Raw genomic sequence first — 21991 nt, 5'->3', positions numbered from 1 at the left:
TTTTTCTTAAAATTTTCATTTCAGAAAGTTCACGTTTACGAATTTTAAAAGGCTTGCAGTATTTTCAGTAAATTCTTTTGAAATGTCGAAAAAAAAACAACCAACTCGGAAATTGTTACAGTTTTTATTGTTCAAATTTTTATAGATCAAAAACAGGACTTCATTTTTGTAGTTTACTACTTTTTGATAACTATTCACGATTTTGAGATATGCGCCTTTAAAGATTGAGAGGCGAGAGAGAGACCGTACAAATCGGGAAGAATGCTCAATCGGGAAGAAACGAATCGGGAAGAACGCTTTTTCGCAAGTTTCAGTGCCGGAAATGAAAGAAACTGTCATTTGAAGGTGTATTGTGTAATTATTGCCACTTTTAATGGTGTCTTTACCTGCTTTTGATGACAATTTTGAATATCGCTCGATATACCGTAGTTTCGAAAATTTTTCGCAAAACGAATTTCCGTAAAATCAACACAAAAACATGAAAACACACCATTAATAAGCTAAATAACTACACTAGACAGAAAACTATTAACTTTTCTTTCATTTCCGACACTGAAACCTACTAAAAAGCTTTCTTCCCGATTCGTCACTTCCCGATTTGCTTCTTCCCGATCCGTTTCTTCCCGATTGAGCATTCTTCCCGATTTGTACGGTCTCGCGAGAGACCGTACAAATCAAAAAAAATGAAGAAATGAAGAACTTTTTTTGATCTACTCGAATATTTTTGACTTTTAAGTTTGGGACTTGTGAAGAAAGTTACACGGCATCAAATTTTCGTGACTTTTCAATTCACTTATTATCGAAACTTATTATCGAAACTGTCACGATGTTAGGTATTCCCTAGTGTTGATGTTTTGAACCTTTGAAATATTTCATGCTGACTATGAGAGAACACTGAAAAATTTTCAAAAATAGCAACAAAAAAAAGATTTTTAATTTTTTTCAAAAAATTCCCAACTTTAAAGGTTTGTAACTTTGTTAGTTTTTATGTTTGATAGGGCGTGAAGGGGCGGAGCCTATAAAACGCTCATCTGCAAGGTAAGTGTCATCTACAAAGCTCTTGAATTCAAATTGTTTTTCTTTTTAACAAAAATTCAAAATACAATGTTTTATTTTATACGTTGGTCAAAAATATTAATGCGAAATACTTCGAAAATGAATATCAGCAGGAATGACAAATAAAGAATGACAATTTCTGTTTTTTTACATTCAATTAAGCAATTAGTCATGACGATTCTCCTCAATAGCAGCACCTCTATGTCTCTGTGGAAGGATCAGTTTCGGCGCTTCAATAACCAGATGTCCATTATCCGAGAGATTAGTGTCGACCGAGGTGATGTCAACGTCTTCCGGCAGAAGAATCACTCTGGAGAACGATTGTCTGGAACTGCCACGTTCATTGGAGACATTGTGCTCCCCTTGAATCGAGAGACGTCTTCCTTCCAAGTTGATTTTCAATTCTTCAGGCTTGAATTGAGAGACATTGAGGTTGACTGCGAACTTCTCATCGGTGTTTGAGATCTGAAATTGGAAACTTTTTGAATGAAAAGTTATTCTCAAAAATGTATTGAAACTCACTTCTCTGTTAGAGTTGTCAATAGTTCCAGAAACCGGCATAAGCTCACTGAGCATTTCTCCAACATGAGAAGTTGGGTTGGCAAATGGGTAGAGAGACATTTTTCAGCGAAAATTTCAGAAAACTCTTTGAAAATTCAAATATACGAATTTATAAAAAACCCGAAAACTCCGTCTGTATTTATATGATTGTTGTTGTTGTTTTTTGTGTTTTCACGAACTTTCCAAATGTTTTTATTTCTGGTTCAGAGCTCGTCGACCAGGAGGAGCCCACAACAAAACATAAGAGAGTTTGTTGTCTGAAGAGACAGCAGACGCTTTTCTTCTCTGCGTTGAAGTGATGCCTTCTAGAATCTTCTGAAGGCGTGTTTTCTAAACAAGGGGATGAAAAACAGTCAGGGGATTCGGATGGTGTTTAGAAGTATAAATCAGGATTAGAAATCAAAAATCAAAAAAGAGTATTCCCGACTCCACCCAAACTGGATTTTCCTTTAAACCATTAAAATTAGGACGCCATTGAATTAAAAAATTCCAAATTAAAAAATTATCACACAAAAAATGTTCTGGATACCAAAAATGTAGACTTACAGCACTACCAATACTGGTGGTAACATTTTATGGTTGACGACTTCAAAGATCTCTAACCAATTCTGTATTTTTTTTTTCAATTTCTGTATTTTTGAAGTCAAAACACCTACTTTCTTGATAATGTGTGTTCTTTCATTTTCCGGTTTTGCTTACCAAATATCCTCAAGAAAACACTGTCTCAAATAGGTATAGTATTCATTAGGAGTTGAAAATAAGTTACAATGCAATTAGCAAAGGTTAATTAAGTCAATGTTTAGCGACAAAGTTAATTGGAATAGATCTTGAAGAATTCGCCTTCTTTGGCGCCTCGATTTGAAGTTTTCCATCGTTGGAAATCGCGGATTTTACAGCGGTCAGATCTGCATCTTCCGGCAATAAAATCATTCGTGAAAAGGATCGTTTTGAGTAACCATGTTCTGATTTCGACTCCTGACATCCTTCGATTTTCAGCTCTCTTCCATCTAGTTCAATTTTGAGGTCTTCTGGTTTGAAGTGGGAGACATCGACTTGAACAGAGAATTTAGATTCGTTGTTGATGATCTAAAAGTTAGAAAAATTAGAAATTCTTCCAAACTTTCAAAGGAACGTACCTCTCCAACAGTATCCGAGAAATTAAAGGAGCTGTGGTCAGCATCCCTCCAGTAAGGGAGCTGGACAGGGCCAGTGAGCTCATCGAAGAAGTTATCGATAGCGGAGGAGTTAGAGAATGGGGAACGGAGGACAATCATGGTTGGAATTCAGAAAGCTGAGTTCATCTGAACCTTCTTGGTTTATATACTCCGCGCCGAGAACATTCTAGAAGATTTCTGCAAAAATTGCTTGACCACCACCGAGGAGACTCAGACAAGCAGAGTTCTGCGTCTCCCCGAATTGCACACTATTTCTTTCAAATGCCGTTGTTGGAGAAGGTTATAGAACATTCTAGAAACAAATGGGCATTTTGTATAAATAGTGGAGCGAACGCGGCTGTAAGCAACTTAACTGAAATCTTACAAAATGTCCCTCTACCACTACTACCGTCCAACCCAACACTCTCTTTTCAATGAGTTGATGAGAGATTTCGCTGGAATTGATCGCATTAATAAGAATTCCTCTGAGGTAAGCTCTCTAGACTTTCTGTTATTTTCCAATCCATGGTTTATTCCAGATTGTATTGTATTTATTCTTATAAAAAAACTATCAATATATGGGGCGAGAGGCTGAGAATGAGTCCCTCACGAGACCATTCAAAGGGTGGGTTAAAGTGAGAGATGTGGGCAACAAAAAAAAGAATGACCGGTATGAGGGGAATAAAAAAAAGGCATATGAATTGAGAAATATGGTAATGCGGGGAAAGGTGGTTTGGGAGTACAGAATAAGAATAAGCTCTAATAGCGTGTGATACTAGACGAAATTAGGGTATTGAACTCGGAAGGGGAGAGAAAATATGAGCTTTGGGAGGTAATGGCATTCCAGATGGGAATGGTGTGGGAAAAAAAGTCAGAGCACTTGGGTTTAATACAAATAAGATTCATAGGGCGACGGGTGGAGGAGGAAAACCGGATGTACGAATCTAGGTGTGGAAAGTATGAGGTACCGCTTAGAAATTTATATAGGAGGAGAAGCTGGGCTTTGAGTCTACGATGGCGCAATGAGAAGAGATTAAGTTGGGCTAGACGATCGGAATAGGAGGAATAAGTTATGTTACAGCGTTGAAAGATTTTCCTGGTGAAGAAACGGAGAGGAGTTTCTAGCGATAACGATAATTTAGAAGCAGGAGGGGGTGAGTATACTACAGAGCAATATTCAATAATGGGTAAAACATAGCAATTGAAAAGGAAAAAATCAGCAATACCAATCAGATCAGCAATACCAATGAGAAATTCGCCATCAATCTGAATGTATCCCAATTCAAACCTGAAAACCTCAAGATCAATTTGGAGGGAAGAACCCTGACGATTCAAGGAGATGAAGAGGTCAAAAATGAGCATGGATACTCGAAAAAATCATTCTCGCGAGTGATTCTCCTACCAGAAGACGTCGACGTCTCCGCGGTTGCATCGAATCTTTCGGAGGATGGAAAACTTGCGATTGAGGCGCCGAAGAAGGAAGTTGTTCAAGGAAGATCGATTGAGATTCAGCGAAAAGAGGCAGTGGAGGAGAAAGCTCAGGAGTAATTGATATGTTTGTACTTATTATTAAAACATCACTTGTATTTTTCATGGTAAATAAAATATTGTAACTCATATATCTTTGTTTTTGAGTGTGTTAAAAATAGAAAAAAAAAGTTTGTCGAAAAAAAATATGATAGTCATAGTGCAGCTACGATCAACCAATGTTGAAAAAGTTTAATTTTGAGATGTTGTCCTGGAAATTTTAATTAGCCAATGAAACTAGTTGTTGTTGTTCGTGTAGAGAAAAAGTAGTGCTTCAGTAGTGTAATTGACTACGTTTTTGTACAAGTGCTCCCAAGAAAAGTACAGCCAAATCACCTTGTTTTGCATAAACTGTAACTCCCCAGGTAGTGCCTATAGAAAAAAGTTGTCAATTACAAAAGTGAAGCTCTAGGTTGAATCTGTGCACACACTATGTGAAAGATAACAATTTCGTAGTCATCCGTGTCAAAAGATAGGGATTTCAAAGTTTGTTATGATCAATGTGCGAGGGAGCGGAGGAACATTTGCTCCCTGACACTCTAACCGTGATCCGAATTTACTGTGAAAAACAACAAGGATTACTAATTACCATACTTTATTTATACACAAAATTCTCTGTACAACATTATTATTATTAATATTCTTACATGAAAAGTTTCAGAAATACAGGGTTTCAAAAAAAAAGTTATTCAGCAGGCTTCTCTTCAGCAGTGGACTGAGTAATCGGAATTGCTCTTCCTTGAACCGCGACCTTCTTCGGCGCCTCCACAGAAAGCCTTCCATCATCCGAAAGATTCGAAGCCACTGCTCCAATATCAACGTCTTCCGGCAGGAGAATCATTCTGGAGAACGACTTTTTCGAGTACCCATGCTCATCCTTTACTTCCTGCTCTCCTTGAATGGAAAGGGTTCTGCCATCCAAGTTAATCTTCAAGTCTTCCGGCTTGAATTGGGCGACGTTGAGATTGATGGCGAATTTCTCATCGGTGTTGGTAATCTGAAAATCAAAATTGAGATTAGGTTGCTGAAATTCTGAAATTAGTTGTCGCTTACCTCTGGAGCAGCAGCTGAGCCAGAGTCAGGAGCCTCGAAATGAGCAATTGGAATGAATTGACGTTCCATTCTCGCCATGTCTCTCATCATTTCTCCAATGAGTGAGAATGGGCGAGGACGGAAGAATGGGGAAATTGACATGATTGAGAATGAGTTGATTGAGTTGAAATTTGAACGTATGCGGAGCCTATTTATATGTTTTCCATTGTTTTTTCTGGAATTTTCCAGCTGATTTCGCCACTCGCACTTGCAAAAAGAAGTGAGATAGCAGGAAAGACCACAAGACGCAGACATTTCTTTAGGTCTGCGTCTCTCGGGTGCCCGTCGCACGCGTTCCTTCTAGAATGTTCTGGAGAAGCGGGTGGAACCTGTATATAAAGGAATGGGGGTGAGATGAGAGCAACTCAATTTCAGTTTTCTCATTCACCCCTTTGAAAAATCTGAAAATGCTTCTTCTCCGCTCTCCATTCTCATCTGGCCGTGGTGCCTCTTCTGACTTCGACAACTTTTTCGATGAAATGACTCGCGGGTCTCTTCTTCCATATTGGAGAGACGCCGATCATAACTCGTTCAACTTTTCGGACACTATTGGAGAGGTAAGTCTCTTTTTTCCCTATTCAGTTCCTATCAATGTTGAACCCTTTCAGATCATCAACGACGAGTCCAAGTACGCCATCCAACTCGACGTCTCTCACTTCAAGCCAGAGGATTTGAAGATTGAGTTGAATGGAAGAGAGCTCAAAGTCGAGGGCTCCCAGGAAACCAGAACAGAACATGGATACTCTAAAAGATCATTCTCGAAGATGGTGCTTCTCCCGGAAGACGTCGATGTTGCCGCGTTGAAATCCGCGATTTCAAACGAGGGAAAGTTGCAGATCGAGGCGCCGAAGAATGCGAACAACTCGCGTGTTATTCCGATTAATCGTGTCGCCAACCATTAATCTCTAATCTGTATACTGTTTGGACACTGAATGTAACTATTGTATTTTATTCATTTCATGTATGATTTTTTCCAGTTTCAATAAATTTGGTAACTTGGAATTGAACGGTTTTCGTTTTTTTTTTCAGATTCATTCAATCAATCAACAATTAGAATAGATATTGGTAGGCATGTTAGAATAGGTGAAAGTAAGACTAAAAGCAAAGAATTAAAAATTTTAGTCTGTTTCAATGTGAAATCCGCTAAATGCGTTAGCAGTCATTGAATAGTGCAGATAATGGAGTTCTTATCTTCCAACTTTTATATCTCTAAAACCTGCAGAGCTATCAAAAAGTTATCAATTACAAAAATGTAGAACGAGATTAGATCTTCATTTTTGTAGTTGATATCTTTTTGATACCTTTTCATGCTTTCGAGATATTCGCCTTTAAATATATATACTACTGGAGAGAGGACGCAGGGAAGCTAGATTGTCTGCCTTCCCTGCGTCTCTCGAAGGTTCCTTAGTCTTTTAAAGACACATACCTGAAAAGCGTTAAGAGCTATCTAAAAAAGTTCAACTATAAAAACAAAAATACAGGATTTACCTACAAGAAAATTTCCGTTTTTTTTTCAAAAATGTCATAAATAGCAGACTTTGAAAGATTTGAACATTTCCGGCTCCCAATGAGCTACCTCTTTCGTCACAACCTAAAATCTCAATATTCAGTCTAGCATGACTCCAAAGCACTAATTAGCTCCCTTGAGATTTCCTCTACCTCTCCTGCATTACTTCCTACTACATAGTCCTCCCTCGTTCCATTTCGCTCCCCCTCTTCTGAAGAACCATCGTCGATTAAAATGAGGGTGTCATTCGTCACAAGAATCCTCTTCCTTCCTTTTTGAGCCCTCCTTTTTCTCTTCCCGAAGGACATAGTACTACTGGTTTGAATCGTTTCTCTCCCTCCCTCACTCTTCCAAACTTTTGTTCCTTCTCTTCCATTTTTCACATTCCCTTAACCAGCAGCAGTAGCAGCTTCCCTCTCTTTTTCCTCCCCCACCACCAAAATATTGTTTCACTTTTTCTCCCTTCTCTATTTATTTTCTATTCCATTTTTTCACATCAATCCCTCCGATTCTCTCCGATTGTTATGCGTGGCAAAAATGGTTTGTCTAACTGTCTGATTCACTTTTCGAGAATCGTCGCTGCCCGTCGCCGCAGAAATGATGTACAATTGGATGGAGCGGCTCAGCGACGATGCGGAGGTAGGTGTCAGTTTTTATAGATGGCCATATAAAAATGGGGTATTCATTCGTAACTTTTGACATGATGCAGGTGCCAACACCACGCCGGATTCCGGCGTGCTTGTCAGTGGCGTTCGAGTATGTGGAGGCTGAACAGGAATTCAATTTTTATATTAGAAATGTGAGTTTTTATGAAGATAGGTGAAGGGTGATGAGTAATTTTGTCTAAAAAGATGAGAGAATTGAATTTTTAACAAAAAAATTATATCACCAGAAAGCTGACGAGATGGAGGTTCTGAGTCTGTAATCAAATTTAGGCTAGGAAAAAATTGGAGTGAGATACAAGGCGGAAGGCTCTGAAATTTAACTAAGATAAACATAACTGAGACACTTCAAAACAGAAACATTTTGAAACCAAGAAATTTCAAAACTGAGAAATTTCAAAACCGTGACATTTGGAAACTGGACGTTTCAGAACCTTTACTTTTCATATTAGGAAATTTCAAAACCAAGACATTTTAAAACTGTGGCATTTAGAAACTGGGCGTTCCGTAACCGGAAATTTTCATATATATTAGGAGATTACAAAATCGAGACATTTTAAAACCGAGACGTTCAAAAACCATCACATTTCGGAACCGGTGTCGTTTAGACATCAATGATGAGAAACTAACTAAAAATTGACATGAAATTAAACTCAGTTTTTTGCATGTGATCCCTATATCTTGGCTCTAAAATATTTTGGTTTCTTCTCAAAAATGGTAAGTCTGAAAACTTCACTTAAGCGAAATTTAGTTTTCTGGAACAATTTTTTATATTGAAAACTATGCTGAAAAAGTAATATCCGGAACTCAAAGTCGTGTATCTCGGCTAGTTTCGATGCTAGACAAAATTTGAATACTGATTCAAAATCCTCACGTCTTCAACTTTTCTACTAGTCATACAAAAATTTCCAGGTAACCAACTACCCAATTACTCCAACCCTCCACAAAACCGAATCCCGTGCTGTCATGCATCTAGTCAAGGGAATCTCCAGGAAGACCTCCGTCATGGGATGGGCAAGGACTATCACTTGGCAGGTACGGTATCTTACTAATCTAATCACTTCCTTCAAAAAACGTTTTTAGGACATCAAAGAAAAAAATCCGTTCACATACCGCACTTTGAACGTTGTCCGTGCCCCAACCACCATCTACAACGAGTTCTTCACGTGTAAAGTGTCTCCCCGGGAATTCAAAAATACACTTCTTCGAATTCAAATCTGTGATATCGACGAGTATGATCAGAATGTGGTTGTAGCGGAAATGGATTACTGGGTTAATACGCATATCATCTCTCAATTCACTCAATTCGAGCTACCCTTCCCTCCGTTTACACCGGATATCGGGGAGATTGAGCTTCATATGACATATCTACCGACTTCGCAAAGGCTTATTGTACATTATTCGACGGTTACTAATTTGAAATTGGATGATGCGTGTAAAGGTGAATATTACGGGTTTCCGGGAATATTTTCTAGGTTAAAAGTACTTGCCTTAAGATAGATCTTTTTTTCATTTTTGAGGTTGAAAACTTTTTGATAGCTTTCCTAGAATCTGAGATAAGTCAGTTCTGAGCCAACGAGAGAAAAAAGATACGTAGAGATGACAGACACTCTCGCTTCTCTGCGTCTCTCACTTTACCAGTTGAGGAATAACTGTTCTCCTTAAAGAGGAATATCTTAAAAAGTAGAAGAGTTATCAAAAAGTTGTCAACTAGAAAAATGATGAGCTAGTCTAGAGCTACATTTTTGTAGTTTGTAGTTTTTTGATAACACTTTACGTTTTTGAGATATACGCCTTCAAAACTTGAAAGGAGTAGGAGTAGGAGGCAGAGAGGGCGCAGACAGACAGACACTCTCCTTTCTCTGCGCTCTCAACCTCTCTCCAACACCTGCTGCCCATCTTTGAAGGTTCATATCTCAAAATCTAGAAGATATATTAAAAAATTGTCAACTATATAAATGAAGATCTACACAAAATTTCTACGCTCACAAAATTCTGACTTAATGAGGTTACACCTGACGTCAAGACAGCGTTTCAAAAATCTCTTACTAAATTCCAGAAATCTACATCCACGGAGTTCTCTTCGTTGGTGGCCGCCAATTCGAGAGACACCAATCGGAAGTGAAGTAAGTTTTCATCCCCCAAAAACCCCAAAAACCTCATTCCAAATTCCTCTAAAACTTTAGAAAACGAGCCGAGAACGCTTGCACAGACGACGGGATGCACTTCACCCACAAGCTTATTTTCGATTTAGATCGAAAGTTCGTTCCAAAAGCCGAAGTTTTAATTCACGTGATGCAAGTGGTGGATGACAAGTGAGGGTTTTTTGAAAATGCCATTAATTTTGTTTTATTTTAAGAATGCTGGTTGTCGGGCAGGTGACACTTTCAATGCTCCACTCCGAACAATGCCAACAGATGCTCAAAAATTTGAGGACCACAATATCTCGTATTCATCGATTGACTCCAAGTGCTGGTTAAATAATAAAATGAAATAATAAAATACACATTTAAACACAGTGATCGTTTTTTGCGGGTACATTTGAAAAGTAACAAACTCAGCCAGCTGACTGGGTGTTCTTTGAGGGGAGGGGGAATGCAAAGAACGATTGAAAATGTGGTTGTTTACATGGGAGTCCGGATGGAAGGCCAAACATATTTGTTCAAGAGTTCTTTGTTTTTTGCAGGTTTTTATACTTTTTTAGTTTTTTGAAGACATTTTCATTGATAACGCTTTTGATCTTTCTGAACCCAACATTGTGCTGCTCCTTCTCACATGTGGTGGTGCCTACAAGACTACACATAAATCAGTTGGCAGGTTCCTTAGAAAAAGAAAAATATAGCTATCCCGACGTTTTAAAAATAATGGAATGGGTTTCTCGGCTGTTTTGTGTTTATTTTTAGAAAGTTCAAAAACAAGTTCACATTCCAAGCGATGATATGGGAGTGGGAGGAAGAAAGTGAAAATTTCGTGAAGATTTTTTGTAACAGGACGTTTTCAAACTAACACGTCGTAAAACCAGGAAAAACTAACTATAAAGATGGAATATTTCAACATCAGAAACTTTGAACCGACGATGTTCAAACCGAGGCATGCCAGCACTGGAAAATTGTAAACAGGGAAATTCGCTCAGTTTTGAAACGAACGGTTTCTAAAAGTCCCGATTCGAAAACGGATTTGAAATCTCTCAACTTTGAAGCGTCTACGTTTCAAACTGGTACACTATGTATTTCTAGTCGATATCGTTGGTTTTTAAACGTCCCGGTTGTGAGATGTCTTGTTTTCAGTTTTCCCGATACTGCGTTGTCCTGTCTTAAAATATATTACCCATTCGCCGGTGGTTGACCGCTCGCTCAAAGTTGGGGCGGGGGACGCGGAGTGGGTATACCGTACTTTTAAAACTCAAAAAAAAAACACCACTCCGCGTCCCCGAACCGAACTTTGAGTGAGCGGTCAGCTACCGGCGGATTGGTAATATGTACTTCTAGTCGACATCGCTGGTTTTTAAACGTCCCGGTTGCGAAATGTCTTAGTTTCAGTTTATCCGGTACTATGTTGCTATGTCTTAAGTTTTTTGCGACCACCGTTTTCGGTTTTTTTAGAATTCCTTTCCTTCTTCCATTCTCGTCCACATATCGAAAGGCTTTTTCGACCACTCCACTAGATTACTTCACCTTCTCCTATATACATACTTTCTTAGTTTTTGATCATCGTGAGTGAACTCGGCTCACAAGAGACTTGACAAGCCTTAAGGTCACATTACTATTGTCCATATAACTCTCAGCAGCTCAGCCGGGAGCATAGAACAACCATATTTACCACATGTCCAAACAAATTGTTGATTTTCGGACAAATTTCTCTAAACGCTGTAAAAAACTGTACTGTTCCTGTTTTTAATAACTTCCTTGTTTCGCTTGGAAGCTGTCATTTCCATAATTGAAACATATTTTAAATTTATTTCCCCACCGTCAATTATTGGAAACTTTGAACAGTTTCGTTTCTTTCCGCCGTATCTTATCATCAATTTCATTTCACTTTTTTCATCTCTAGACACCAAGCACATGGTTTGTACCATTTGTCGTCGTCCTATTGCAAAAACTTATCATACACTCGGTCCAAACCCCAACAAACAAAGAAATATAATGTGTCTCCCCCCAACGAAATAGTGCATAAGACTCCGGAGACGCAGCATTTAGATGAATATCGTGTTGTTCACGTGTTCCTTCTCGGAGATGTGGGTGCAAAGAACCGTGGAGAGGATCAGAGAACAAAAGAAACAAAATGAAAGAGAGATAGTAAGAGACGTAGAATGGTCAAGAGGAGGGGTGGGAGGGTTCCTGACGGGAAGGAGGACAGCTGATATATATATATATATATATGTATATAAATACACACCCCTGCAGAGGGCAGAACAGAAAATGGCTCTAATCTTCAGAATCTTTTCCTGTTGGAGGACACATGACCGCATTGTTTTCATGTTTTTCACTCCATTCCTCAATTAAGCTCTCTCCTTTTTTTTCAACTCATCGGTTCAGTGCTTTCTTCTTTTTCTTCTTCTTTTTTCAACCCATTCATTCCATTCTTTCTAGAACCATGTCGTCAATTGTTGTTGGAAGCGGAGCTCTTGCTGAGACTGTCGTTGGACTATGTGAGTTATACCCATAACCTATGTAGCAATGTTTACCCCATTCAGTGTGTGCTGCGGGAAGACGTGTCTCGTTGGTGGCCCCCAGCGGGAAGGTCAACGCGCAAAAGTTTGATTCCGTTGTGATCAAAGCGATTCTTCAAGAGGATTCGGAGAAGAAAATCCCGTTTGAGTTTGTGGATGATTTGAGAGTGAGTTAGGGGTTAAATTTGTGGTAAGCTTATAACAAAGTCGTGTTTTACGTTTTGTCAAGTCTCATAACTCGGTAAATTTCGACACCTAGCAAAATCTGACAACAATTTCTGAGTTCCCCAGCTTTCTAAAGGTATAAGTTATGTCAAAACATTTCAACCGAAATTCTGAAATTTTGATTAAGAACCGGTGGAGATTCCTAGTACTTTTGCACAGGATCGTTTTGAACCGAGATTTTCTGCTCTTTTCGGTATTTTTCGCGACCCAACAAATAGCCATCCGGCCCATGGTGGGTCAGTATTATATAACTCGCCGAGATCTACATTTTGGTATACTTTTCAGCTCATAAGATTGCGATTTGAAGCAAGTTACATGGCCTGTTTAGGCCTGCACCGAATGTTTTATATCTCGGTTCTTATTGACAACGGAAAAAATTTGAAAACAAATTCAGATTCCCTGTGTTGTCAGCTTCTCAGATACATAGGTTAAACATTTCAAAGTCCACCTTTAATTTCGAAAATTTGCCTTGAAAACTGAGGACGGACTATCTTGAGGCGAGATACGGGGTTTCTCACGTTTAGCCTTGTATCTCGGTTGATTTTGTTAATATTCTGATTCTGAAAACAGATTCTGGATCCAATCCACCGTAACCCAGTCATCTTCTTCCAGCAACAACAAAAACTCGCCGAGAAGAACTTCAAAAAGATCAACGTGACCACGGATCTCTCAAAAATCGAGGCTGCCGACCAAATCATCGACGCCTGCTCTGCCGATGAGACCTCTCTCTTCTCTCATGCGGCCAAAGCGGTTCCAAACGCCACAATCATCTCGTTGAATGGAGACAAGTCGCCAATTCACTCGAATCACGTGTCCGTGAAGATGTACAGCCCGATTTGTGAGACAAAGACTGCCAAGGTGAGTGTACAAATAAAAAAAAGAATATGTGTAGCTACAACAAGCTTTTGCAGATGTTCACCAACTCAAAAGTGTCCAAGAAGACTTTCGACGAGGTCAACCAACTTCTCGACTCAATGGGCTTCACTGTCCTGAGCGAGGAGGATTCTCAGGTGGCGGATCGACTTGTTCAAGACATGCAACAAGTTGAGAAGTCGTCACCACTTAGCAGACTCGCCTCAATTCTTGTGAACCCATTGAACACCCCAGTTACCCCGTCGGTGCAGAAGGAGCAATATTTGCTCTTTTAATTTAATTGAAAAAACGCTTTAATTACTGTACATTTGAGATCTCTTTGTAGATCAAAGAACAAACTGTTTGTAATAAATTTGGGATGCTTTGAATATTATTCACTCTCTATTATTCATATTTGATAGCTAGTAATCGAAATGACAAGAATTATTAAACGGGATGTAGACCTTCTTCAAATCCCCTTTTGGTGGGTACTCATCACTGTATAAAGTGATTCCACTGATTCCCGCGGTAAGGTTCAACGCCTTGAAGAACTTGTGCAATACTGTAAAGGATCCTTCAGGGGTGTCCACGAGATGGAAAATCAAAGTTGCATTCGGATGCTTCTCCAGCATGACATTCGATAAAACTTTCATTGCATGGAAGGCAATGTCGTCGGAGTTGGCAAACAGTGGAGCGATTTTGAACAAGTTTTTCTCTGAACCCGCAGATTTTTTTCTATTCCAAAGCTAACGGAATACCTCTATGACCAGTCGGCACTGCTGAAATCACACCAACAATGTTTCCCATTGTGTCATAAAACGTGAAGCCAGTAGTGTAATCCAACTTTTTGTAATAAGTCTCCAAGAATTCATGACGATCTCTGCCGGTTACACTTTGGTCGTAGTTCAAGAATTTCTGCCAATCGTCTCCAGAGAGGTCACGAACACATTTTTGGGTCTGGAAATAATTTTTTTTTAACTGAAAATATGAAAATTTCAGATTTGATACCAATTCAAGAGTTTTATAACTTTTCATCACATCATGAAAATCCTTGGAGCTCAATCGGTAGTTCTCAAGCAGTGCTCCGTCTACTGGGGTGTCTTGAGACTTGTATTTTGGCGCCATTTTTACCACTGAAATCTTTTTTTCTCATTTTCAGTTTCATAGTTGTTCAATTACCTCCTCTCAACGCCAGAACCAAATCCTTCCGGATTCTGGACATGGCTCTCGCCCAGATCACAGATCCAATTCCCTTGCCTCGGTATTCTGGGGACAGGAGGTAGAATCCCAGCCAGCAAATGTCATCGTACTCATTCCAGACAACACTGCCCACCAGATTTTGCTCTGCTGGAATCAATGAGAGAGTGGAGGAAAGGGAGACGCAGATAAGTCAGACACTCTAGCTTCTCTGCGTTTCCCCTGTCTTCGCGTTTCAGCCACCTAAGTTTGAGGGCGTATATCTCTAAAACGTGAAAAGCTATCAAAATGTTGTAAACTACAAAAATATAGTTCAAGACTTGACCTACACAATCGTACAAAAACTGAGAAGTCTGCACAATTCTGGACTTTAGAAATTTATCTAAAATTTATGTTCATTGACCTCTGCAAAGATCACGAAGACATTTTTACATTGCAAAAAAGATCACCAGATTTCCAAACAAAACAATAAAACTCACGTGTTTTCGAAACCGCCCAAACACTTCGGGTAGTCTTCAGAGATGGAACAAGACCGGTTACCGAATTGTCATCCGATGTCCATCCCTCAGTATCGACCAAATGTTTCCATTGTTTCCAAAGGTGGCTAGTAGGAGCAGGGTTCTCGATTATATCGAAGGTGTCTTTCATTTCTAAGGAATGAATATTTTCTAAATCAATGAATTGGAAAGGTCGGTCAAAACAACCGTCTCACGATTATATACGAGAAGAAATCATCAGTGATAACACGGTATACAAAAGATTCGGTGATAAGGTCACAAAATACACTTGCTACAAGATTCATTATCAATAGATCGAGTATCAACAATGCTTTCAGACTTATTAACCCACTTGAAATTTGAGAACGCTGGCAGAAAAAATGCAATAAAAAGTCTACAAAATAAAAAAAACATCTGAAAATGACTCTCCCTCTACTTGTCTCTCTGGTCGGCTTGACTTCCTGTGTTCTTGTAATTTCAATAAATTTTTTAACGGTTACTAGAACAAATTGGGGGTCTATCAAAAAACAAACAGATTTGGTTTTGATCTACTCTAGATGTTTGTTGGATGTTTTCGTGGGGTTTTCAGGTAAATGATGGGTATAATGAATTGAAAGCAACATGTTTGTAGTTGATTTGGGAACCAATCCAAGCGGCTTTTAGTTAACATTTTTCTATGAGCGTGTAGATCAAGATTAGAGCTTTATTTTTGTAGTTCACAACTTTTTGATAGCTCTTCCCGTTTTCGAGTTATGTGCCTTCAAAGTAGGTGTATTTGACAGACGAGAGAGCGTGCAGAAAGAGGAGGGCGTCTAGCTTTTCTGCGTCTCCCCCTCACTCCTTTTCTCTGCTACTCTATCTTTAATTGCGCATATCTCAGAAGGTAAGCGTGCTATCAAAAAGTTGTCAACTACAAAAATGATAACCTCGAGTTCCTCTATTTGTCAAATCTGAACATTATGATGCGACGCACGACGCCGATCCCAAAAACTAATAAGTTTACCCCTTAACCCTTACAATTCCAGTTATTATCTACATCGCTGTAATTATTTTGAAAACCCTGGATGCTAATAAAACCAACGTCTCTACTACCTACTTTGTTGTTTTCTCATCCCTACCCTCCGCTTTACTTTGGCCCACCCGTTTTCTCCTTTCAATTTTCATCGCGATATGGAGAGCTATTGTGAGTTTCTTTATTATTTTTAGAGAGACTACAATATATTTGTACTAATTCAGTGCCTCACTCGCCCCCAATTCACTGAGTCATCGGATATCAAAGTGGTCTGTGCTATTCTTCTGACTATTTCTGTGTCAATTGGAGTCACCGACGTCCTGGTATTCTTTATCGGGTGTCGTGTTCATTTTGTCGCTCATCCTGGGTGTATGGCGCTGGGGTGCATGGCGGGACCATGTTTTGTGAAGTACTCTTTGATTAATCGGACGGTAGGAACCTTTTGCAAGGAATATTTTCAAAAATTTTCAGATTTTATTCTCCCTAACATTTCTATGTTCTTTGATCTACGCTGTGTTCATCTGTTTCTGTAAGACTAACAGGGAACGAGAAATGCGGATAGTGGAGGTTAGTTCTTTTTTCCATACTTGCAAACCGGCTCGTAACTCGCTTAAAACGCAATATTATGAGCTGAAAAATATACCAAAATGTAGATCTCTGCGAGTTCTCTGTCTATGACCTACAACGACTCACGCGGCTATTAGGAAAATGTGTCAAAAAACGCAAAAATGATTAAAATAGCTATTTTATCCCTGTCCGCGACATATTAACGACTAGCCTTCCGGTCCATAGTAGGTTACGGACATAGAACTCGCTGAGATATACATTATGGTATGCTTTTTAACTCATAAGGTTGCGTTTTAAGCGAGTTACGTGCCGGCTCGGTTTGAATGTATGCCTTTCTCCCAGGACGTTTTAAAACTGAGACACTTTGAAACCAAAAAGTTACAGTTCTAAGTTCCAGACCGATTACTGGTTCCTCCTATGTATGTTCAACACAACTATTTTCGATTGTATCCCGTTTGCCATCACTATTTTACGAGGCGCAGATTTTGGAGCGAGTGTGAGTTCCAGAAGTTCCGGTTAAAATTCCAGCGACCAAGAAGAATTGGTTTCAGAATTTCGGCCCCTTCATCAGCACCCTAAACATGTTGGGCGCGTGCTTCGACGCGGTAGTCACTTCGAAAATTTTCAACATTCAGTAAATAATATATAATTTTCTTGACACGACATTCTCAGAACCGTTTTTGAACAAATAAACAACTTGATAATTATGAGGACGACAAGTAAGCGGGAGAGATCAAAAGATCAAAGGGAAGAGATCGGAATATAGAGATAGAGAAAGAGATTCCTATAATTACGCCATAGAAGTTTTTGGAGACGTTTTTGCAAACGTTGTGCATGTAGAATCAGATTTATGGAGCAGCTTTCGTTTGTTCACGTCGGTTAGACTGTTTTCAGGCAGGTCTCGGCGTTTTCTGGAAAATAAACCAGTTTCGAAACGTCCCTTAATTGGGAAATAGTGCTTACTGAAACAAGTATGACAAAATATTCCGGAATCTTGCAGAGAAGAAATAATAGATGAAAAATGTTGTCCCAATATGGATAATAATTAGTATATTTGAGATTTCTATCATCACTTCGAAATATTCGTTCTGAAATATTACCCAATTAATTAATGAGAAATCAACTTTTAAAAACTTACATGGCGAGTCAAAAAGTCCTTGAATAAACTTTCCATCAGCTTCAACGCCATACTAAAAAAGTGGCAGAACCCGAAGAGAATAGTGACAACCAATAACATGACCGTTGTGTTTTGCTCTTTTTGGAGCTGAAAATAGAAAAGTTTTATTTTTATTTTTGGACAAAAGGTCAACTCACCGAAGTAGTAAGTAGTGCTCTTTCTTTCCTTGACTTCCTCAGTTCATTAATTACTTTCATATTGGCAACGAACATGATCACAAATGGAAGTAAGTAGTCGAATATCACAGAAATAAAAATGAAATAAGTGATGTAGTACCACCAATGCTCCTCTGCATCAAGGATACCACGTTTCGGCCAATAACCCAAAGAATCAGAGTAGCCGATTTGGTACTCGAAGAATTTGGGAAGGTTGAGGATGATGGAGAAGGCGATGATAGCGATGACGATTCGCACGGAGTTTTTGAATGTGCACCAGATATGAACCTGGAAACATTTGAAGTGAAAATATAGAAACGAGTTCGGGTTTTAGCAAAATGGCAGGCTTCTTGATTTACTTTGATATTCATAAAAATTTCAGAACGCATTTGAAAACCTCAGTATTTCAGCTTTTGAATGATTATAAGAGTCATCGAGGTTTCAAGAACTAACCAAGGAAAGTCAGTTTAGAGTAATGGGGCGTGACCTATATCATTGGAAAGCTGAGAAAACGCTGATTCCAAATATATGTTCAGTTATTGCCCTCGATGCCTGATATTCGAGAAAAACGAGGTCAAAGTTTGTTATTTTTTACAAGTTCAAACTTTGACCTCGTTTTTCTCGAATACTAGGACTTGAGGGCAAAACTTAAATATATATTTGAAAGCAGCGTCTTTTCAGCTTTCCAATGATATAGGTCACGTCCCATAAGTCCAAACTCACTCTATGGTCTTCCCTAGTAAGGGTCTTTAACTTTGAGCCTATTTTGGTATAGGTTTTCTTTTTTCAGACAAATATTATATGGCTGGAAAGGTGACGTTCTAAGGATTCTGTTTTTTTTTTCAGTTTGTAAATTTTGTGTACGACCAAATCCAACTACGAAACTCAAAATGTTCTATACTTTTTAGCTTTCTTCGTTTTAAGCATAACGAGAACTTATATTATCAACTTTCTTATAATCTCAATTTCGTCTGGAAGATCCCGACCACCTCTAACATTCCCAACCTGCAACGGTCTGCACACCGCAATCCATCTTTCCACTGTGATAACCACCATAATATACAAACTTGCAGTTTTTGCAGTCATGCATAATGGATAGAAAAATTTCGTAGAAAACGCGAGAAACATTCGGCGTTTCGACCAAGCCCCATACACGTTGTCCCTGAAAAAGTTTTTGAATTTTAAATGAAATTATGTGACAGCATGACTTACCAAATAGGTAAATATGAGATACTATACAATGGCAGTGCGAAGAGGAGCACAAAAATATCACAAATCGAAAGTGAGTAAAGTAGGAAAGCCACGGTTGACTTCCTCATGTTGGGTGTCGTGTAGACATATAGGGACAGTCCGTTTCCAACCAATCCCACTAGAATTATAGGAAGGTAGATCATAGAGACATACTCAGGCCAACCGGTTAACTGCATTTTGAGTTGCGGATCTGAAAATGATAAGTGAAGGAGGATTCTGAGAATCGGAATCGGAATCCGAGGAGAAAGGAGAAAAAATGACATAATTGAAAAGTGTCAAATGCACTTGAAACACGTATTTATTTTAGAAAATAAGAAAAAAAAGAAAGAAGAAGGAACGAGAAGAGCAAAAGAACCAGGAAACATGTAAAGCAGAGAAAAGTGTGAAAAATAAATAAAAATTTGGAACACTTCTTCTGTCAGAGCCATTCTCTCTAGCTTGACACATCTCTGACGTTTGAAAAAGTAGAAAAAATTACAGATAGGATATTGGTAATTACTGGCAGTTACAATTAAGACTGACGTTAGCTGTCTGGAAAGTTCTCACGAACTCTATTAGAGAGAAAAATATAAAAATAGTGAAATCTCATGGCTCAAAAAAAGAAGCTTATAGGAAATTACCCAGGAAGAGTGGGGACAACGGAAATGAGAAAGGAAATTGAGAAGGACAGATAGTAAAGAAACAAGTGAAATTTTCAGATTTCAGAGCACAAGTTCAGGAGCACAAAGAAAGACTTTTATGTATAATAATAAATTATATGATATACAACTATAAAACCCGCCCCAGTGATAAATTAAAATGACGCGAGATTTATTTTTAAAAGTTTTTTGGAGTCGAGGGGGGAGGGGCGAAATGAGGGGGACTAACTACAAGTTGATTCTGACTAGGGGATGTTCAGGAAGATTCTGACAAGGATTCTGACAAAAAGGATTTGTCAAGGATAGTATAATATGGCTTTCTGACTTATGACTTATGACTTCTACCATACAATTTCAGGCGGAAAAGAAGTTGAAGGAGTGTTTGGAAGGGGTGATCTTAAAGATAAAGGTAAGAATGAGGAAATGGTAGAGATGGGCGGGACAAAGTGATAGGTTAAGACTTATGAAACGATATGATCCAAAAAAGTGGAATTTGAGGCTCGGCTATACTATCGCATACTGACTTTAGCATACACCCTCCAAGAAGTCGGCTTACTAGGGAAGTCATGGTCTCGGTCTGGAGTTTTGGGTCGTGACCTATATGATTGGAAAGCTGAGAAAACGCTGATTCCAAATATATAATCAGTTTTGGCCCTCGATGACTGGTATTCGAAAAAAAATGAGGTCAAAGTTTGAACAGCTTACAAGTCATTTTCTAACGTATGTGTTAAAAATATCTACAATTCAAACTTTGGCCTCCTCTTTCTCGCATACCAGGCATCAAGCCCAAAAACTAAACATATATTTGGAATCAGCGTTTTCTTAGCTTTCCAATGATATAGGTTACGTCTCATAACTCCACACTAACTCCATGACCTTCCCTGGTTTGCGGTTTCAAGTTATATCAAAAAAATTATGTTGGGCCTAAAGACAGATCTGCTGGGTGAATAGGCTTCGACACACTCAGATTTTTAAGTCAAAATGCTAAATGAGACCAAATTGGTCTTATGAATCCTTACTCTTGACAGATAGGTCAGAGAAGGGATTCGACCCGGCTGGAGGGTTTCGCAGTTTGAAAGAAAGGCTTTTAAGCCTTTTCTTTTGAAAACGAGAAGGAAATAAAGTACGCATCAAGTCGAAAAGACAAATAACCAAAATAAAGTCAGTTAAAAGAAAAACTATCGTTGAAAAGTTGTTACGGCCGTTCCAAAATGTCAAATTTTTGAATGGCATGTATAAGCTCGCCACAGTTCTTATAACTGCGCTCCACCGAAATGCCCTTGAAAAATGTCACTTTTTCTCTGAGTCTTACAATTTCGCACACAACGGTGGTTGGCGTGCTAATAGTTCAACCGTAGAAATTCCCTCTCCTAGTGAATTTTTTTAGTACGGAGTTCTTGGCTTGAACATCATACTCAACTAAAAATAAAAGTTACCTAAAAACCGTACCACATTCTCAAAATTTGACTTTTTCAAGAAGCAGAACAGGTCTCCGACAATGATCTAGGCACACTTAGGCTGAGTGCTAGCCAGAACTTCCCAAAAATGAGTGAGTAGCACTTCTCGAGAAAAAATTACTAGTTGTCAAAAGCACCTAACAATATTGTGCTCGTGCTCTCCAAAAGTTCGCGTCGAGACTCATTTCTCAGAGATATGTCTAGAATTCCAGAATGAGGTTTCCGCTGAGACGGTAATTATTCTTATATATGTTGTGCTTGCCAGGAACTTTTGAATTGTAGAATTTCTTGAAAAAACTGGATTAGCAGTTCGATAACAAGAAATTGGTGTGAATTGAATCCAAATTCATGACCACCGAATAACATGATCGTCTTCCTTTTTTCTTTGAACCCGAGAGAGATGTACACAGATTATCTAATTATGGGAAGGCTCAGTCTTCTAGATTCTTTTCAGTTCAGTCATTGGAATTAATGACGTGACTAAGAGGGTTCGCGTGAGAAATTGAAATGTAGCTAGGGGTAATTAAAAGTTGAAAATGAGAGCGAAAGAAAAAGAAATCAAGATATTCTGGGGATAGAAAATTGAAGGGAAGAATATTTTCCCTCATAACTGATTCATCATTTTCTCACCGTCGACGAGGCCGTGTTCGTTGGTTTTTGGATGTCCATGGGCTTTATCTCAAGAGTGACGAAAGGACGGATTAAGACGCGGTGGCTGTTTTCATGAAGTCAAGT

At 38.8% G+C, this 21991-nt stretch overlaps 10 protein-coding genes across 10 annotated transcripts; 5 read left to right on the top strand and 5 right to left on the bottom strand.

The window, feature by feature from the left end:
- Positions 1-1221: 1221 nt before the first annotated feature.
- Positions 1222-1677, bottom strand: GCK72_017212 (uncharacterized protein; the record flags this gene model as incomplete). Its single annotated transcript, XM_003096436.2, has 2 exons — positions 1222-1521; positions 1579-1677. The coding sequence occupies 2 exons, from the start codon at positions 1675-1677 to the stop codon at positions 1222-1224; spliced, it is 399 nt and encodes a 132-aa protein (XP_003096484.2).
- A 732-nt stretch (positions 1678-2409) lies between these two features.
- GCK72_017211 (uncharacterized protein) lies at positions 2410-2891 on the bottom strand (the record flags this gene model as incomplete). The annotated part of the gene is made up of 2 exons (XM_003089566.2): positions 2410-2703; positions 2754-2891. The coding sequence occupies 2 exons, from the start codon at positions 2889-2891 to the stop codon at positions 2410-2412; spliced, it is 432 nt and encodes a 143-aa protein (XP_003089614.2).
- A 268-nt stretch (positions 2892-3159) lies between these two features.
- Positions 3160-4319, top strand: GCK72_017210 (uncharacterized protein; the record flags this gene model as incomplete). The annotated part of the gene is made up of 2 exons (XM_053731952.1): positions 3160-3261; positions 4005-4319. The coding sequence occupies 2 exons, from the start codon at positions 3160-3162 to the stop codon at positions 4317-4319; spliced, it is 417 nt and encodes a 138-aa protein (XP_053580865.1).
- Positions 4320-4983: 664 nt separating this feature from the next.
- On the bottom strand, positions 4984-5492 carry GCK72_017209 (uncharacterized protein; the record flags this gene model as incomplete). Its single annotated transcript, XM_003089573.2, has 2 exons — positions 4984-5295; positions 5352-5492. The coding sequence occupies 2 exons, from the start codon at positions 5490-5492 to the stop codon at positions 4984-4986; spliced, it is 453 nt and encodes a 150-aa protein (XP_003089621.2).
- A 305-nt stretch (positions 5493-5797) lies between these two features.
- Positions 5798-6292, top strand: GCK72_017208 (uncharacterized protein; the record flags this gene model as incomplete). The annotated part of the gene is made up of 2 exons (XM_003096424.2): positions 5798-5947; positions 5999-6292. 2 exons carry the CDS (start codon positions 5798-5800, stop codon positions 6290-6292), a joined length of 444 nt encoding a protein of 147 aa, XP_003096472.2.
- A 1202-nt stretch (positions 6293-7494) lies between these two features.
- GCK72_017207 (uncharacterized protein) lies at positions 7495-10039 on the top strand (the record flags this gene model as incomplete). Its single annotated transcript, XM_003096457.2, has 7 exons — positions 7495-7536; positions 7607-7696; positions 8472-8594; positions 8643-9000; positions 9619-9685; positions 9746-9874; positions 9919-10039. The coding sequence occupies 7 exons, from the start codon at positions 7495-7497 to the stop codon at positions 10037-10039; spliced, it is 930 nt and encodes a 309-aa protein (XP_003096505.2).
- Positions 10040-12152: 2113 nt separating this feature from the next.
- GCK72_017206 (uncharacterized protein) lies at positions 12153-13601 on the top strand (the record flags this gene model as incomplete). The annotated part of the gene is made up of 4 exons (XM_003096394.2): positions 12153-12207; positions 12253-12395; positions 13066-13311; positions 13365-13601. 4 exons carry the CDS (start codon positions 12153-12155, stop codon positions 13599-13601), a joined length of 681 nt encoding a protein of 226 aa, XP_003096442.2.
- Positions 13602-13727: 126 nt separating this feature from the next.
- GCK72_017205 (uncharacterized protein) lies at positions 13728-15150 on the bottom strand (the record flags this gene model as incomplete). Its single annotated transcript, XM_003096400.2, has 5 exons — positions 13728-14020; positions 14064-14262; positions 14314-14438; positions 14485-14652; positions 14982-15150. The coding sequence occupies 5 exons, from the start codon at positions 15148-15150 to the stop codon at positions 13728-13730; spliced, it is 954 nt and encodes a 317-aa protein (XP_003096448.2).
- Positions 15151-15751: 601 nt separating this feature from the next.
- Positions 15752-17098, top strand: GCK72_017204 (uncharacterized protein; the record flags this gene model as incomplete). Its single annotated transcript, XM_053731951.1, has 4 exons — positions 15752-15764; positions 16025-16182; positions 16236-16442; positions 16976-17098. The coding sequence occupies 4 exons, from the start codon at positions 15752-15754 to the stop codon at positions 17096-17098; spliced, it is 501 nt and encodes a 166-aa protein (XP_053580864.1).
- Positions 17099-17368: 270 nt separating this feature from the next.
- Positions 17369-19337, bottom strand: GCK72_017203 (uncharacterized protein; the record flags this gene model as incomplete). The annotated part of the gene is made up of 6 exons (XM_003096444.2): positions 17369-17489; positions 17542-17666; positions 17717-17842; positions 17893-18198; positions 18916-19072; positions 19123-19337. The coding sequence occupies 6 exons, from the start codon at positions 19335-19337 to the stop codon at positions 17369-17371; spliced, it is 1050 nt and encodes a 349-aa protein (XP_003096492.1).
- Positions 19338-21991: the final 2654 nt, after the last annotated feature.

This window comes from Caenorhabditis remanei, chromosome V, assembly GCF_010183535.1.
Source record: "Caenorhabditis remanei strain PX506 chromosome V, whole genome shotgun sequence".
Lineage (NCBI taxonomy): Eukaryota > Metazoa > Nematoda > Chromadorea > Rhabditida > Rhabditidae > Caenorhabditis > Caenorhabditis remanei.
Note: the sequence above shows the minus strand (reverse complement) of the source record. Positions and strands in the feature narration are given on the sequence as shown.